This window comes from Venturia canescens, chromosome 8 (assembly GCF_019457755.1).
Source record: "Venturia canescens isolate UGA chromosome 8, ASM1945775v1, whole genome shotgun sequence".
In the NCBI taxonomy this organism is placed as follows: Eukaryota; Metazoa; Arthropoda; class Insecta; order Hymenoptera; family Ichneumonidae; genus Venturia; species Venturia canescens.
This window is the reverse complement of record NC_057428.1, coordinates 15422749-15439989: the sequence shown is the minus strand read 5'-3', so window position 1 is coordinate 15439989 and position 17241 is coordinate 15422749. Positions and strand designations below refer to the sequence as shown.

Genomic DNA, 17241 nt, shown 5'->3' with positions numbered 1-17241 from the left:
TAATATTCTATGAACCGACCTCTCGTTACATAAATAATTCAGAGTAGAGTTTGAGAGTCCATTTGGAATATCGAGCCCTTGCCAAGCCTTCCTACGCGTTGCAACAACATTTTGTTCCTACGCAAAATATTGATGAAAACGTATGTACACAATTCCATAAAAATGGAGAATAACCGAGTTATGCTTTTTCTCCTGCACGTGATCAGTTTTGCGGAAGTATACACTGGGTCTGGAGGACCCAAGGTTAAAAATTTCGTCTAAAATTAGAATGACAAGTCCCTCCCAGATAGACAAACGTGCTGTGAAAAAATTAGAAACAGAATAACTACAGCAACACGACGTTACGATTCGGAATAGCATGACGTAAATATTGCATATTTTGCTTCCGAGTTGAGCTGCAAACTAACGGCACGTTGGTAAATTTGGCAGCACAATTGTGAAAAATAATATTAACAAGATGTCGGCAATACGCGTGCATGCGTTACAACAACAGAACGGCAACAGAACAGCAGGCCGTGCTGTTGCATTGCCGAATAGTGTGAGTAATGTAACAGCAACAGAACAGCAATAGAACAGCACATCGTGCTGCTGTATTGCCAGCAACAGAACAGCACATTGTGCTGCTGTATTGCCAGCAAAAGAACAGCACATCGTGCTGCTGTATTGCCAGCAACAGAACGGCAAAAATAATTTTAACAAATTGAAAAAAAGCGGCCGTTCCGAGGGAGACTCGATCCCGGGACCTTCGGAGTCCTAGTCTGATGCGCTATCCACTACGTTACTAAACGTCTTATATTTTAATAACATCGAAACTCTTATATAAATCACGGAGGAATAGCTTTTTTCGATTTATTCAAATTATTTTTGGTATTCTATTCGTATCGCCTTCACACTGGCGATACCACTGCCTGCTGCTGGATTGCCAGCCAAAATAATGTAGATAAATCGAAAAAAAATAATCGTTCGCTCTGAGCGAGATTCGACCCCGGGAGTTTCGGAGTTCGAATCTAGTGCCGTATGTACTCCGTTATCAGCATATTGTACTTACATACTAACAAAATTTATATGTAAATTGTGAACCAAGATTTATATAGAAGTTTTGTTGTTTCTAAACTATAAGACATCTAGTAGCGTAGTGGATAGCGCATCAGACTAGGACTCCGAAGGTCCCGGGATCGAGTCTCCCTCGGAACGGCCGCTTTTTTTCAATTTGTTAAAATTATTTTTGCCGTTCTGTTGCTGGCAATACAGCAGCACGATGTGCTGTTCTTTTGCTGGCAATACAGCAGCACAACGTGCTGTTCTATTGCCGTTTCGTTGCTGTTACATTACCCACGCTTATTCGGTTAATACAACGGCACAGCGTGCTGTTCTGTTGTCGTTCTGTTGCTATTACGAATTGGCACGTCGTGTCGGCGTATTGTGATTCTTTTTACGGTATTAAACGCAATACCGTGCCGTCATAATAAAGCTTTATGCGGCGGCAAAAGATACCATATTTGTGTTTCAAAATTCAATTTCGTGCCGTGTTATTGCTGTAATTCTAGCGCAAAATATCTATCTGGGCTATGGATGGATTTATTTTGCTACGGTATAGAAATGAAGTTTAAAATTCTAAAGGGTTCTGAAAAACATTAACTCGATGAGAGCAAAACAAAAGACGATAGAAAAAAAATTGTGTGAAAAAATGAGTTGTCAATTTTCCATTTAACTCGAGTTTTTTGACCTCGGGATCGAATTAATAGCCTGCTTCGAAAGGAATCGTACGTAAGTATCAAATCGTAATGATCACATGATATCGCACGCAATATCAATTAATTTGATTACCAAAAAAAATTGAGGTTAAGATCGATATTGTATCGCAAAAGGGGCCGCGATCGTGATTCGACGGCATGCGAAGAAAAATTCGTTGTCGCGAGGAGCTCGAAGCGTTTTTATTTTTTAGAAAATAAATAAGATACCACGCTATAAAAAAGACTCGATGAATACTCAATTAAGAAACAAATAAAATAGTTACGAAATTCGAATACACAAATTCCACGTGGATGATATTCGAACGCATTCGAACGCCCATATCTCTGAATGACGAAATCATAAGTAGAAGGCGAAGATGGAAGGTGATCGACTTTCCTTCGCACACTCAGACGGAGAAGTACAGCAGGTTTTTAAGGTGGTTCTCAAGCAAGAAAAAAGTGTTCAAGGTTGAGAAAGAGTTTGTCCTCCGTACACCGTACACAAGGAGCGGTTTAATCTCTCCTAAAGCTTTCTCGCTCTTTCTCTCATTCCCTCCTTTTTCACCGGTGTTTTCGCTTTCTTTCAAAGTCTTCGCGTGTAGCGTACAGCGAGCAGTTCTGTGATCGGCAGCTTCTGTGATACACCGCAGCTTTGTGTAATAGGTATATATATGTATATCGTGTATATAAAATAACATTGAACCTCTACCGAGTTTCCAACATTCGTTATTAATAACAAATATTCGTTCAAACTGTACAATACTCGGAATATTAATTTTGAAATTTGAAACTGCGGTTCCTTCCTCGTGTCTTATTTTTATTTCGGCTCGTTTTCTTTGTCATGTGTTTATTCGTGACTTATCATATACCGTCTCGAAGCCTATATTTTAACATATGGCTGTTCTAAAATCTAAACATTCTAGTTTTTTTTTTTATAAGTGTACTATACGTAGTATTGTGGTGTGTATGGTCTCAATACCGAGTTGAGTCGAGTCTGATAAGATTAACTTTTGCTTGCTCGTCGTGTTGTCGCTCACTGTACGTCCACGACGTAGTTGTCGGAACGTTCGTTTGAGGGAAGTAGAGGTGGCAGGGCTCTCTGATCGAGGCGAGTTTATTCGCGATAGTTTGCCAGCGCACACGAAACCGATCGCAGCCCCAAATTTCTCGTCTCTTCGAGAAGATACTGATAAAAAAACGTTCAGACATAACCTCTGAATTCGAAGCGATTCGATCAAATAATTAACACGATCTGCGCGAAAACGTACGTTTATAGTGAATCGACCTCGTTTTTATTACGTTGTGTATTGTTTTTGGTTTTTATTTTCTAAAGAGGATTTAATACTTTGTGTTTTTTTGGCTTCGCTTTGGTTAGGAACCGAGATGGATTCTGTAATGAAGCTCTCAACGAGCTCACGATGTATCAAGTACCTTATGTTCATTTTCAACCTTTTGTTCGTGGTAAGTTTTTATTACACGCCTTGTACTTTTTAAAAGTATTTACTATGTAATATTGTGTATCACAAAGTAAGACAGGATAATATAAAGTATTCATCAGTACTGGATTAACTGGTTTTGCATTGTTATTGCGGGTTCGGAAATTTTTAAGTCGTTCATTTCTTTCACCACACACGCTGTTGCGGTTTTTGACGTAACGTCGCGTGGCAATTAATCGAACGATCGATTTCCTTGATAGTTTATTTGTATATGTTATCGTATATTTTTTTATAGTTTGAACGAATGTATGTGTTTAAAATTGATGATAATTTACGAATCACTTTAAAGCCGTTAAAAATTGCACATTTAAAAAAATTTCGAACTTTATTCATCGTCGATCGATCCCATTCATGATCGATGCTTCGATGCTGGTTTTACTTCGGACAATCTTGAACGAGTTTCATTCGATCGATTGTCGCACGAAAATTTCTATTAAAAAGCTGAATTGAGTGACAGCTGTAAAACATGATAAGATTTTTGAAAGATTCAGGTAGAAATCTCGAAATAATTGCGCTGCAAAGCTTTCTCACTTGGTGACGAATGAAAAATGGCGCTTACCACATGACAGCTGACTAACTATCCGGTTTTTTTCTCTAATTATCTAATCGGCGTGTTTCGCGTGTATTCGGATATAATGAATAACGGATATTGCCTCGTTGAAATAATCCGCTTTTGCTTTCACCGGTATCGAGACAGTAGACGAGAGGAAGACAGAATAATTAAAAGAAAAAGATGTGTTGTTTCGTTTTATGAACTGTAACGTCACGGACATGCGCAGTTGCGTTTCTTACCACGCATACACTACGTGTTCTTATAAATACGAAAACAAAAATTTTCACTTTGTTCATTAATCACTTTGTTCATTATCAATGGAAGCTTGGTAAATTCAATAAAAATAATTTTTTATCATCTATTTGTTGTTGCGAAAGATTTTCTGTTTTTTGGCAAGAAAAAATTGAAAAAAAAATTCGCTGCGGACAGGATTCGAACCTGTGCGGGTAGAACCCAATGGATTTCAAGTCCATCTCCTTAACCGCTCGGACACCGCAGCACATGCGAAGAAGCGTTCAATTTTAGCGACATACACAGACAGTGAATGTTCAAATTTATTGAACAGTCTTTTTTTCAAAGATTTTTTCTCCTCGAACTCGCAAATCCGCCTGTCAAAATATTATTCGCGATCCGTATATTTTCACGAACATTATTATTATTATTCATCCGCCACAAAATGGCCCTGAAGACCCGTAATGGCAATGAAACGACATGAAGTTTGAAAACTCTGAGACATATTTTTTTCCGAACTCGATAAGATTATAATAAAGATTTTATCTGTATGACGGTTCTTTTTATAGATTTCATTGTCAACGAGCTTGATGAAAAATGCTGATGATATTTTTTACCTTCAATAAAAGAGTTTATTAGTTATATTTTTCCATTTTTTTCCAGATAAGTGGCATAATTTTGCTCTCCATTGGAGCAACTATTCATGCTGTATTCCGTAGCCATCAACATTTCCTTGACAACAGTTTTCTCTCTGTACCAAATCTTTTGATTGCTATCGGCACTATTATTTTCTTCATCGCATTCTTTGGATGTTGCGGCGCAGTAAAGGAAAATTACTGCATGATACTCACGGTGAGACTTTGCCCATCAGAAAAAGATTATGCAAAAATAAATTTCTCTTATAAATCCTCAAGATACAGAAAGTTTAAGAAACAAATACTTTTTGTTTGAATTGCAGTTTGTTTCACTCATGGTCCTCGTATTCATTCTTGAGTTGGCCGGTGGAATTTCTGGCTATGTATTGAGGAACGAAGCACAGGAGGTTGTTAGGGAAAAAATGTTGGAAACGTTGCCAAAGTATCAGAATGGTTCAGAAATTTTCAACATGTGGGATCAACTTCAAGCAGATGTAATTTTCATTTTTTTTATTGTGATGACAAATCCACGTTACCAACGAAAGTAGATATTTCGTTGTTTAGGTAAATTTTTGAATTGAACGATGATCTCTTGGGCAATTTATTTCAAGTTTCACTGCTGCGGCGTTGATGGTGCAGAGGATTGGGTGAAGCACTTGGTTACCAACAATAGCCAGGTGCCCATGTCTTGCTGCCTTCCTCAGAATGGGATCATTGGTGAAGCCACTTGCAACGTAAACTCGACAAATTTGTATCATGCCGGGTGTTTTACTAAATTTGTATCATTTATTGGTGGTCATGCCGTACAACTTGGAGGCGTTGGATTGGGAATCGCATTCATTCAGGTAGATTCATTATTCAAATGAAAAACGACGTTAAAAAACCATTATTCCAAACGTTTATGTTAAGGAAAACTTTTCGAACTTTCTCATGAATCATGGTATCGAATGAAAATTTACATTAAGTACAAATATTTTCAGCCTAAGATTTTTTTTTCTTAATTAATTAAAATTTTTATGAGATCAATATTCCCTTCGCTTTTGATTTTGTTTCTCATTGACAAAGTAATAAAATTTTTTAATTATTATACTTTCGGTCTAGTTATAATTAATAATTTTTAAATGTCCTTTTTTCAGGCTGTTGGAGTATGGTTTGCGATATACCTGGCGAGGGCAATCAAGACAACCTATGAAACAGTCTAGAAGACTTCGTTTTGTTATTTGATTCTAAAAAACAGCGATCGTTGAAAAAGTTGAACAAAAGATACATCCAAGCAGGATCCGTGCAGCTTCAACCGACAAATAACAGAGCAGCTGTGTTCCTTCGATTCATTTACTTTTTCAATGACATTGACATCGCTGACTGTCGCAATTTAGATCTCTTTCAGTACTTTGCGACATCCTCGATATTTAATTCATCATTGTGCACCAAATGTCATTTTTTTTCTTGAACGATGATCAATGAACATTCATCAATGCAATAGTTATTTGGCTATAAAAAATGTTACACATGTACTTTAAATGACATCTTCGTGTGTCAGTGAGTGCCGAGTTTCTATTCTATTTTCGTTCTTATTCTTTAAGAACTTAAGTCTATTGTTCCTTTCTCATCTTCATTATATACGAAATATGAATTTTTAATAAAAATTGTATACTATTATTTTGACAAGAATTTACTTTTATATTTTGTTTGAAGAATGTTTAATTTGACAAATGTGCGATTTTTTATTGAGCACATTCTGAGAACAATTTAATTTGGAACAAATTTAAGAATCACAGTATAAAAATAAGAGTGAAAGAGTATTATTGACTCTTTTACAGTGAAAATGTTTCAAAATTCTGGGTGATTTATCAAGGGAAACATTTTGATATAATTCATCCGAATGACTAGTAAATCCTCTTATCTCGCGTATTTTCTTACTATGACTTCTATCGTTGTATGAACGACAGAACGATCTGTCGTTGCAAAGAAACCCACTAAATATAATAAGGGCATTTCAGCGGCTATATATAAAGTGAGAAGGCAGGAGGGGACAAAAAAGTCCACAAGACATCAATTGGCCTATAATGTCTTTGAGCTGACAATTTCGCAAAAGTTTTAATTTTTTTCATTCATCGCGCTAAGAAAGTTGAATTAATTTATTTTAAGTCAATTGAATTATTAATTTAATTTTTTTTTCTGCCCTCCGGGCCGAAGTTGCCGCATTCCGCCTGCGTCGGACAGAAAAATCGTGTACACTCCACGGGAGTGAAATTAGACCACCTCAAACCGCGTGCTTATCACCCTCGCCTTCGGCTCGGGTGACAATTCTGCCCGCGGTTTGAAGTAGTCTATTTTCCCTCCCTAGGTGTGTAATATACTATTAATTAATTTGGTAGATCAAAATCGCGATCGCACCAAGTCTAAACTCTGCGCGCCTGTTGCTAGGCAACAAAGCTATCGGGGAAGAAATGCCACCTGGTTATTATTTCCGTCCATATTTATACAACTTAGTTGGGCCAAGATCATTTGAGCCAAAAAACAAACGAGTAACTGAGGTAACCATGGACTTCACTACATTCGCAATCATCACTCGTGCCGCCAGACTCGTGCGATTGTAATCAAATCAGCTGTATCCACACCATCCACACATGCACACACGAGTGATGTTTACGAAGCGGCCCTGGATAAGCTATTATGGAAAGATAGGAGCGACAATAATCTCATATAGTACCAAGTGATGCGCATTATGGTTTGGCACCACACACAAAACACATCGCAGTTTTAATTTTGCCTCTTATAGAAAACACTAAAAAAAAAAACGCGAAGGCGTAACCTCCAAGTTGAAAGCTACAAAATCGAATGAGTAATGTAACTGGTAGCGTTATGAACTGGTCAAACAGTCCCATTACTACGTTTATGTACTGTTTTTTCCTTTAGAGTAATAGATGTTTAATCGTTTTTTTGAGTTTGCTTTCATTGGAAACCGAGATGTTTTTTATACTGAATTCGAAGCTGTTAAACTCGAGATGCAGCGTAAAGTATTCGATGATCATTCTCAACTTTTTTTTCGTGGTAAGTTTCTTTCATTTGTTGAGTTATTGTTTGATTTTGTAGACTTGTGTAACATTTAATGTGATGAAAAGAATCACGATAACTCAAGTTATCCATTGATATTAGATTTATCAAATGTCATTGAGTGAATAACATTATATACATGAATCGATTTTAAGTTATCTTAACCCTTTGAACACCCCAGCAAATGTGATAACTGTTTCATTTTCGATCACATATCCCAAGAGTAGAGATTTAAGCTTGAACGTTTGTTTTCCAAACAATTTCCACTCTTAATTTTTGTCTTGTAATGAAAATGAAATATTCAATTGTTAATAACCTCCATAATTATAGAAAATGATGATCGTATTCCTTACATTTGGGAATATGATTTATTCTTTTTGATTTTCAGATCAGTGGAATAATACTCCTGTTTGTTGGAAAAACCATTCGTGATGACTACCTCGGATATCAACATTTTCTTAACAAAAGTTTTCTCTCTGTACCAATGCTTTTCATTGCTGTTGGCACTAGTATTTTCTGCATTGCGTTCTTTGGTTGTTACATTGGAGTGAAGGAAACTTATTACGGTATATCCATGGTAAAACTTTATTTATAAAATGAAGAATTATAACACAGGAATTTTTGTTGCAAATTCCCAAGACAAAAATAGTTTTCGAAAAAATCTTCTTGTTTTAATTGCAGTTTGCATTGCTCATGGTCCTTGTATTCATTCTTGAGTTGGCCAGTGGAATTTCTGGCTATGTATTGAGGAACGAAGCACAGGAGGTTGTTAGGGAAAAAATGTTGGAAACGTTGCCAAAGTATCATGCCAATGGTTCAGAAATTTTCAACATGTGGGATCAACTTCAAGCAGATGTAATTTTCATTTTTTTTATTGTGATGACAAATCCACGTTAGTGATGACAAAGTAGATATTTCGTTGTTTAGGTAAATTTTTGAATTGAACGATGATCTCTTGGGCAATTTATTTCAAGTTTCACTGCTGCGGCGTTGATGGTGCAGAGGATTGGGTGAAGCACTTGGTTACCAACAATAGCGAGATGCCCATGTCTTGCTGCCTTCCTCAGAATGGGATCATTGGTGAAGCCACTTGCAACGTAAACTCGACGAATTTGTATCATGCCGGGTGTCTCACTAAATTTGTATCATTTATTGGTGGTCATGCTGTACAACTTGGAGGCGTTGGATTAGGGATCGCATATATTCAGGTGAATTCACTATCTGAATTAAAGATGAGTTCAAAAAACAATCTTTTTTTTTTTCATAAAAGCCAATTTTTTTTTTTTTCATTTTTACTATAGAGTTCATATGCCAATGCAAACTTGTATTTAGCAACCTTATTCCCAGTCGTAAACCCTAAGGTAACTAAAATGCTGATGAGATTCATTTGCTCTTTACTTCTGGGTGTACCTTAGTTGGAAAATAATTAACAAAAATTGTAAAATTTCATACCTCCCGTCTTGGTTAAATTGTCGTTTCATGTTCATATTTTTTTTCAGATTATTGGAATGTGCCTAGTGTTATATCTAAGGCGAATAATGAAGAGACTTGATGAAACCAATCCAAAAGATGTCGCTCCCATTTTCAAAATCAGCCTTCCATACTGAATAACAAGGAGCAGCTATGTCAATGTCTGAATCATATGGTTCCTCGATTACATTGACATCATTGATGATTGCAATTGAATTCACTTCCAGTATTTCAAAATTCTTCTGATACTTAATTATTCATTGTGCATTGAATGTCTTTTTTCAACGTTAATCACTGGGAGTTGGTCCATTCAATTCAGTTATTCAACAATGAAAAACAAAGTCTCATATGTATATTTACATACTCTCTAAATGACTATCCTATAATTTCAAAAGTGCTTAGTTTTTCTTTAAGAACTCAGGCCTACCGTGCCTTCCTAGTTTTTATACAAATGTAAATTATAAATTTGTAATATAGATTTTACACCGACATGCTTTACCTTTTCATCAATAAAAAAATTCAAATTACGAATTATAAATGACATTTACGAGAAATTTCTATCGACTCGCAAGCATTAAAAATAATTCGAAATCCTGTTCATCAGCGAGGAAAAAAATTTCAATACGATTCTTCGTACATGGTGACTCATGCCTCGCGAATCCTCTTATCTCGCTTCTTTTCCTGCTATGACTTCTATCGCGTTACAAATATAAGAGAATAACCTATCGTCACAATGAAACCCATTAAATACGAGAGCGCTCTGTGCGCCTGTACACGCAGGCGGGGGAACGGAGGAGCAGAAACAAAAAAAAACTGGGCAGGATCGATTCGCGTTCATGAGTAGCTTTTCAATCTTTTCAGTTCGAATATAAATCAGAATGAAACATTTGACAATTCTTATTGAAAAATTTGTAACATGAACACGTTCTATGGTTGAAAATAGATTCCCAATATATTTAATTCTAAAAAAAACTATTTCTATTCTGAGAGGAAACCTCATCCCAGAACCGTTTTTTAAGTTGGAGAATTAAGAAACTTGTAAATTTGAAAAAACTTCCAAATATTAATAGAAAAAAACCATTTAATTGCGCGTCAGTTCGAGCGCTTTTTTTTCTCTCGCTTATCAGAACGCCTGCTACAATCGCGTTACTCAGAAAATGAGAGATGGAGTGATGTAGGTGTTACGAACGCGATACCTTTCAAGAACGCACCTTTGCATATAGTGGTGTCGGTTCTTCGTGCCGTTGTTGAGAAGCAAGAAGGAAGCCTTCGACTGTTTCGGGTGGGGAATGATTTGTTGAACGCTCGAATGTATATGTGACGATAGGAGTTTAGTGTATCCTCCGGCCGTGTATGGCGCTCTACTGACTCGAGCGATATCTCCCAGCGAAAAGCTGCTTCATCAACAACACACACGGTTTTTCAGTCTTCTCTTTTCCGCTCGTCCGTAACCACAATATTATAATTCGAAATACACGAAAATTTGTTAGAAAATTGACCGAGTACCGAGTTTGTAAAACAAGCGCTTCCAATATGGCGGCAACTCACCTGGACGTGGGTATGCGCTGCATCAAATATCTTTTATGCGCCGTCAACGCGCTGTTCGTGGTTTGTAAATTTATATTTCACGTACTTTTTACCTCGTAATACTTGAAAAAATTATTTTTTTTTTTATTTTTATGTATTTTTATTCTAATCTACGAAAGATGAAAATTCGTTTATATGATTATTAATGGAAATAATAATGCCGGTAAAAAAACATTTATTTGAAGTGATAGATAATTGCCAATTGATAAACAATCGATTTCTATACTGCGCTCTGCTTCCATAATATTGCGCAATAATATTGAATCCACGACTTTTTTTCAACGTGACTCACGTTTCGGCGAAACACATACATCGTTAAAACCTATAGAAAAAGAACGAAATAATAATAATAAAAATGCTCGGAAGGCTCCACAAAGAATTGCGCCTCGGGGGAGAACGAAAAACATAGCATCCCGTGTTTTTTCAGGTGTTCCATTCGCCTGCGATATTTTTATTTCACAGTTGAGTAACGATAACGTTGCTACGTTAAATAAGAACGACAAAAATCGTGAAACACTTATTTTCTGTACTCTTACGACTTCGTCTTTTCGCGTCAGTCACATTCGCAATACAACGTTAATTTGAACGCGCTCGAGACCTTGACGTCTCGTTCGTGATAAGTCTCATAAGCTATTCGACTATCTTTCAACAATCGAGGTGCAGCTACTCGAATGAATCATTGACAAAAAAAAGTCGTTAATTGTGAAGACTTTGAAATTGCAATAACGGAAAAATCCTCGTTATTTTTCATACCTTTTTTTCTTCAACTCACGAATTGAGAATAAAAGTGTGGCACGCCGAAGAATTAAGCTGGATATGATTATTTTCGTAATCAGGTGTACGATATCGATAAGATAAGACTCCATGAATTTTGTCCTCGACCTAGCTCTCCCAAAAGCACTCACTAATTTTGTCTATTCGCTTCAACGATTTTCCTTCATCATTCTTCAATATTTTCATTTTTCCGATTGACTATTTCGAGCTTTTTTCGGCCTTTCGATAGTCGCCACATTTGAATGGAGCGCCGCCGCGGGCCAATTTGTTGAGACCAGTTAATCGATGTAAACATCAGGAATAAGAGAAAAGGGAAAAGTGATGAAATATTGATAATCGGCCAAGCCCTGCCCCGAACGTATAATTTTGTCGTTTCGAAAATCAGAAAAAAAACACTTGGGTGGTAAGAAAATTGAAAATCGATTGAAACGAATGAGTGGGGAAACTAAAAAATAGGATTTTTGCGAGCTTCAAAACCTCCGGTCGAATCCTCAAGGAAGATAAACTTGAAACGTCGTTTTCTCATCGAAAGTATTTTTGCTCAAAACTCAAGAATTTCCTCTTTACTTAAATGAATTTTGATTAAGGGTACACGAGTCGTCTCTGCGGTTGTCTCGAGCCGGATGCAATGAGCACTCATCCGATGATTGGAGCATTTAAAAATGCTGTAATTTAATTGATTAAAAATCATTGAAAAATTTGTCTTTGACATTTGAAAATAATTCGTATTTTTCCAAGTCGTAAATTATTCGTGAAATATTTGTTTTGGAGCTTTGATTTCTAAGCGACAAATGTAACGGAGATGATGTTTTTACCTTGCGAAGATTGTGATCAGAGATAAGCTATCGCAGGTCACAGTCTTACCGATAAAACGAACGAGAGTATTTTCTTTGTTTGCAAAACGTCTCACGACTATTTTTACAACTTCAAAATGCCTGAAGACACAAAAGTCGGATTTTGTTTCGAGCATTCTGACGATCATTCGAAATAACTCGAATTATTTCCTACATTAATTTTCACTCGGAATAAACGACGGACGCGATTGATAATGAATTATTGATTTTCTTTGCAGCTCACAGGAGTTATGATCATTTTCGTTGGCACCAAAACACTCCATATATTCAACGATTTTTATTACTTCCTCGTACCGATCTACTTCTCCCCATCCACGTTGCTCATCGTAGTGGGTGTGCTCACTTTCGTTATCGCATTTTTCGGATGCTGCGGCGCTCTTAAGGAGAGCACTTGTATGGTTCTCGTCGTGAGTATTTTTATCATCTTGACAAACGCACGATAACCGAACCTAGAAATAGAAATACCAATTTTGGTGCCTTGATTTGTGTACCAATAATTTTGCTTCTTCTGATTTTTAAATAATTCATTAATGTTTATCTATCCTTAGTTTGCAGTGTCGCTTTCTTTAGTCCTCGCACTCGAAGTAGCCGCAGCAATAACAGCCTACGTCCTCCAGGATGGAGTAGTTGATTATTTGAGTCACAAAATGACGTCGATGACAAACGATTACACCATCGTTCCAGGAGTCAGAGAGGCTGTTGACTTCATGCAATCAACGGTGAGGCTCTTCGAACACTAAAGATTGCAAAATTTCGCCATTTTTTTTCTCATCGATTCCTTGCTCGTAGCTTCACTGTTGCGGAGTTCACGGTCCCGAAGATTGGTCCTACGTAAACGAGGCACTCAAGACCCCCGCGTCTTGCTACCGTTGGCACGCCATGGATGAGAACAATGTCATAAGAGACATAGGACTTTACGAAACTGGATGCATTTACAGTCTCTCGATGCTCGTTCATCGGAGCGCCTTGAATCTCGGAACCGCTGCCATGGCAATTGCTCTTATTCAGGTTATTACCAGCCTCTTGCTTTTCTTAAATAAAAAATGATAATAGTATGAAACATGATAATTTTTCTATCAATTTGAACGTGTTTCGGTTGAATCGAGGATTTTTTTTAAATTTTTATTCATAAATTGACTCGGAGTTCAATTGTAACGTTACTTTCGTCTTGCTCAACAGTTGACGGGAATCATGTTTGCGTGCACTCTCGGCCGTGCAATAAGACGCCAAAAAACAAATCGTGAGAGACGAAGGTGGGAACTCCGCCAGAGTTTGGTCAACGGTTATCATCCATTGGGAAAGACTGATCCCCAAACGACTTTCCCAGTTATTTACATGCAGCCAGACTTCACAACCAAAACGCCCGTTCAATAAGAACATCAAGAAGCGTGACAAAATCGAATAAATGATTATTACTATAAAACAATATTTTTCCGAAGTGATAAAAAGTATTTCTACACATTTTGCATAAATTATGATACATATTTATATCTTCGTGTACTGATATATCCATAAAAGAATCTTCAATTTGTTCACAAAATGTTGACCAGCAGGAAAACGAAAAATAAAGTTTATTTTGTCTCTATGACGACGCTTTGTTTCATTAGAATTATATTTCACTCCGTTTGTACTTCGAGTTACGAACATTTTTTAGAAACGTAATGTCACTCCAATGTTACCAAAAATTCAATGCTTTTCTCAATGTATTCTTCGCTTCCTCGTTGTTTTCTTCATCGGTTAAGTACGGGGGTGTGAATTCTCTGTAAGCTATACAAACTCTCCTGGAATCTACGTCTTCGCGTAAAACTGCGTGTTCCCAATCGTATCTAAAAATGTTATAAAATTTTTGTTCAACGCTTCATTTTGCAATCATTGTCTCAAAATTTCATTCGGTTTGATTCATAATTATTCTCTTACCTGGCAGAACCATAGAGAACCATGAGAGACCTTGCTGGCATTGGTAAACGCACGACTGAGTTTTCTGGTACTTCTGCAAGTTGTCCTAGTTGCGAATTCACAGAATCGACTTTTACAACGGGATCATAAGTTGGAACATCTTCAAGGTTGTAACGCTTCTGCGAGCCTTTGTATTTTGTCATTGTCAAAACCGAGTCACCGATCACATTCACAGTTACAATCCTTTCACCCCAAATCCAACAATCATCAATGTGAGGATCGATCGAAGCACCGCGTTTACTCGTATACTCGAGACTGCACTGTTCTATCGTTTGAAAATCTTTCAGTATTTCGTGCTCTGAGAAACGCTTTTGGAGAAATTTTGTTTTTACAGGAAATCCATCGAAGTCACCGGTGCGAAGACGTCGCTTTTTGAAGTTGCACTTTGGTCCATAATTCTGAAAATTTTCAAACGTAAACATAATTCTCGATTGATTTCTTACATTGTAGTTTCATTTATCATAATTTTTCCAAGTAAATGTACCTGCTTGCGCCTCCCACTTTGGGACGCCTCCCATGGCAGGGCATCAAGATCTTTTATTAGATTCTCAGCTTCGTCAATTGTTAAAAAATCATTCTGGAAAATAAATCGTTTCTTTATTTTCCACCGTCATGCATGCATTTGTTTTGTTTTGTTTAACGAAATTAAATCAGTGAAATTTTTTTACTTCATTTTTGTCATTGAAAAAATCATTGGAAAAATTTTCGGTGCATCGATGTTCAAGAAATTCATTCACACGGAACAGATCTGAAAAAGGGTTTTAACAAAAAATTCCTACTCGTGCTTTCATAAATCTAAAGTACTTGCATCTACAAAATCTACAATTCTAAAGTTTTTGCATTTTCATCACGTAAAGCAAATATTGTATTTGTAAACTCATATTTGTACCTTTATGTACACACCGGGATAAGCAAGTGGATTGCCGGAATGATTAGGATGTGATTTCAACTCGTCGACTTCCCATCCGGGCCATACTGCTTCGCAATCTGGACAGTAAACGTAACAAGGAGCTTTCTGAAAATTTCATTACCGTCAACATTGATGTAACAATGATAAAAAAAACAAACGGAAGTTATAAGAGATAATTACCTTCAGCTCATCAATACCATTTGGTTTAGCAATATTATATTCCTTTTCACATATCAAACACGTTCTGATACCTTTACATCCACAAGCCCTGACAGTTTCCATCGCAAAACAATGTTTTCGATAATAAATGCAAATAAATGGATAAATCGAACTCCAGGTATAAGTTTTTCAACGTATAACCACAAAATAATAACTAAATTAATTGTTATAGTTAAATTTTCATTGACCACACCTCATCGTAACGCAATTTCGATAATATTTTTCTAAAAATAGTAACTGGATGTGTGCGACTGTCAAGTGATATTTTCTTAGCGTGATTGTAAACAGTTAACCTCAAAGAAGAATAGTACGGTCATGGCACGGTACGTACAGTATCGTGGCCTTATCGCCATGAAGAGGGGCGAAGATTTAAAAAGTTTCGCGCGTGCATGGTGCGTGTTACAGGCCGGTCCAGCGCTCACGCAGAGATTGCTATCGAATTAAGCAATAATAAATCAAAGATCAAGCATATTATCAACGACTGCAATGTACTCGAGATGCAGAATTTCTCTGAATCTTGCAGTTCATTATTATACAAACTGCTGTGACAAGTTGATCAGTTTGTTAAATTAATTCTTCGGAGCTGTGTTGCATATGTTAAAACCAATTAACACAATGCTTTGCCGGATTTTTTTTCTACTCATCAGTACTGTAATTTTTCCTATATTTGCTGGTGAGATTTCAAATAATATTAAGACTTCAAGAATTCGACAGAAAAATGACGTACCTTTGAATTTTAGAGAATAATGGAAATTGTCCAAACGTGTTAAACCGATCGGCGTGGGGTGGGCAGCAGTCGAAAGGAGTGTCGTATTTAATCGTACCTCTACAATATGTGACAATTCATCATACCGTCACACCGAATTGTCTCACGTTTAATTCTTGCTCAGAAAGAGTGAGAAATATTCAATCATATCAAATGGATGAACTTCACTGGGATGACATAGGATTTTCGTAAGAATTTATTTCAGATTAACCAAATTTATTTTCATGAAAAAAATGAATTAATATTTACGAAAAATCGAAGATTTCTGATCGGTGGCGACGGCAACATTTACGAGGGTGTTGGTTGGGCCAAAGAAGGTGCTCATACGTATGGTTGGAACAAAAAGTCCGCGGGCATAGCTTTCATCGGAAATTTTCAGGGTAATTAAATAAAGTAATTCATAAAATGAATTCAATCGTTTCGAAATTTGATAAGTTCCCAAAGTGAATAGTCCAGAAAAAAAAAAATAATTTTTGTGTGTTTCTCAACGGTTTTGTTAGAAACGGAACCACCGCGTCAAATGATGGAGGCAGCACGAAAATTAATAGATTGTGGTAAAAGCGGAGAGTTTTTGAAAAACGATGTGAAAATTTTGGGAGCTCGTCAACTCGTCAGTACTCTCAGCCCAGGCGACAAACTTTACGAAAAAATTCAACATTGGTCGGACTGGGTAACGAGTCCTTAGACCGATGTTTCAAAAAACACTTGTGCACATTGAATAAATTATATCTACAAATATTTATTATCGCGAATATTTTTGAAATGTTCTTTATTGGCGGATCAGTCGACAATTCGAGCCGTTCGATAAAATTTCATGAGGCTCTCCTAATGCCATTCTTAGATATTCTAATTAATGCATTGATTTTCAGATTTTACTAATCATTCGTACTAAAATAAAAATTCACTCGCGTCGTTCGATTGCGTTAGGCCTCACCGGACAAGTACAAACGACTGAACAACAGATTTTTATGAATGTTGAATAACGAAGAATTTTGGATTC

The 17241-nt window shown here is 36.7% G+C and overlaps 4 protein-coding genes and 1 non-coding gene across 7 annotated transcripts; 3 read left to right on the top strand and 2 right to left on the bottom strand.

The window, feature by feature from the left end:
- The first annotated feature begins 2795 nt into the window (after window positions 1-2795).
- LOC122415350 (tetraspanin-12-like) lies at window positions 2796-13975 on the top strand. Its single transcript, XM_043427410.1, has 9 exons — window positions 2796-2997; window positions 3109-3194; window positions 4677-4865; window positions 4972-5142; window positions 5260-5493; window positions 12609-12797; window positions 12939-13109; window positions 13180-13398; window positions 13570-13975. Exons 2-9 carry the CDS (start codon window positions 3117-3119, stop codon window positions 13762-13764), a joined length of 1446 nt encoding a protein of 481 aa, XP_043283345.1. The 5' UTR covers window positions 2796-2997; window positions 3109-3116; the 3' UTR covers window positions 13765-13975.
- TRNAS-UGA (transfer RNA serine (anticodon UGA)) lies at window positions 4200-4281 on the bottom strand. Its single transcript has one exon. It is a non-coding gene; the product is annotated as a tRNA-Ser (tRNA).
- Window positions 6919-9713, top strand: LOC122415343 (tetraspanin-6-like). Its single transcript, XM_043427400.1, has 5 exons — window positions 6919-7702; window positions 8094-8282; window positions 8387-8560; window positions 8680-8913; window positions 9205-9713. Exons 1-5 carry the CDS (start codon window positions 7619-7621, stop codon window positions 9310-9312), a joined length of 789 nt encoding a protein of 262 aa, XP_043283335.1. The 5' UTR covers window positions 6919-7618; the 3' UTR covers window positions 9313-9713.
- Window positions 13976-13984: 9 nt separating the features above from the next.
- On the bottom strand, window positions 13985-15789 carry LOC122415342 (alpha-ketoglutarate-dependent dioxygenase alkB homolog 4). 3 transcript variants are annotated; one of them, XM_043427396.1, is made up of 6 exons: window positions 15437-15789; window positions 15250-15361; window positions 15015-15094; window positions 14831-14941; window positions 14308-14744; window positions 13985-14216 (listed from the first exon to the last, which is right to left on the bottom strand). In XM_043427396.1, the coding sequence occupies exons 1-6, from the start codon at window positions 15536-15538 to the stop codon at window positions 14066-14068; spliced, it is 993 nt and encodes a 330-aa protein (XP_043283331.1). In that variant the 5' UTR covers window positions 15539-15789; the 3' UTR covers window positions 13985-14065. The 3 variants fall into 3 exon arrangements, with proteins under 3 accessions (XP_043283331.1, XP_043283332.1, XP_043283333.1); XM_043427397.1 differs by having other exon boundaries at window positions 14831-14923; XM_043427398.1 differs by lacking the exon at window positions 15015-15094 and having other exon boundaries at window positions 14831-14923; window positions 15236-15361.
- A 135-nt stretch (window positions 15790-15924) lies between these two features.
- LOC122415347 (peptidoglycan-recognition protein 2-like) lies at window positions 15925-16979 on the top strand. Its single transcript, XM_043427404.1, has 4 exons — window positions 15925-16148; window positions 16216-16429; window positions 16503-16621; window positions 16742-16979. The coding sequence occupies exons 1-4, from the start codon at window positions 16070-16072 to the stop codon at window positions 16924-16926; spliced, it is 597 nt and encodes a 198-aa protein (XP_043283339.1). The 5' UTR covers window positions 15925-16069; the 3' UTR covers window positions 16927-16979.
- The last annotated feature ends 262 nt before the right edge of the window (window positions 16980-17241 follow it).

What these genes read in the sequence shown, in the direction of transcription:
- LOC122415342 (XM_043427396.1), bottom strand. Translation starts at nt 15,538, where the DNA reads ATGGAAACTGTCAGGGCTTGTGGATGTAAAGGTATCAGAACGTGTTTG. An exon ending in ATGGTATTGATGAGCTGAAG is followed by an intron (nt 15,362 to 15,436) that starts GTAATTATCTCT and finishes TGAAATTTTCAG; the next exon opens with AAAGCTCCTTGTTACGTTTA. An exon ending in TTTTCAATGACAAAAATGAA is followed by an intron (nt 14,942 to 15,014) that starts GTAAAAAAATTT and finishes TGGAAAATAAAG; the next exon opens with AAACGATTTATTTTCCAGAA.
- LOC122415350 (XM_043427410.1), top strand. Translation starts at nt 3,117, where the DNA reads ATGGATTCTGTAATGAAGCTCTCAACGAGCTCACGATGTATCAAGTAC. An exon ending in TTTTCAACCTTTTGTTCGTG is followed by an intron (nt 3,195 to 4,676) that starts GTAAGTTTTTAT and finishes ATTTTTTTCCAG; the next exon opens with ATAAGTGGCATAATTTTGCT. An exon ending in TTGACTTCATGCAATCAACG is followed by an intron (nt 13,110 to 13,179) that starts GTGAGGCTCTTC and finishes CCTTGCTCGTAG; the next exon opens with CTTCACTGTTGCGGAGTTCA.
- LOC122415343 (XM_043427400.1), top strand. Translation starts at nt 7,619, where the DNA reads ATGTTTTTTATACTGAATTCGAAGCTGTTAAACTCGAGATGCAGCGTA. An exon ending in CTTATTACGGTATATCCATG is followed by an intron (nt 8,283 to 8,386) that starts GTAAAACTTTAT and finishes TTTTAATTGCAG; the next exon opens with TTTGCATTGCTCATGGTCCT. An exon ending in GGGATCAACTTCAAGCAGAT is followed by an intron (nt 8,561 to 8,679) that starts GTAATTTTCATT and finishes ATTTATTTCAAG; the next exon opens with TTTCACTGCTGCGGCGTTGA.
- LOC122415347 (XM_043427404.1), top strand. Translation starts at nt 16,070, where the DNA reads ATGTTAAAACCAATTAACACAATGCTTTGCCGGATTTTTTTTCTACTC. An exon ending in AATTTTTCCTATATTTGCTG is followed by an intron (nt 16,149 to 16,215) that starts GTGAGATTTCAA and finishes TTTGAATTTTAG; the next exon opens with AGAATAATGGAAATTGTCCA. An exon ending in TTTCATCGGAAATTTTCAGG is followed by an intron (nt 16,622 to 16,741) that starts GTAATTAAATAA and finishes CGGTTTTGTTAG; the next exon opens with AAACGGAACCACCGCGTCAA.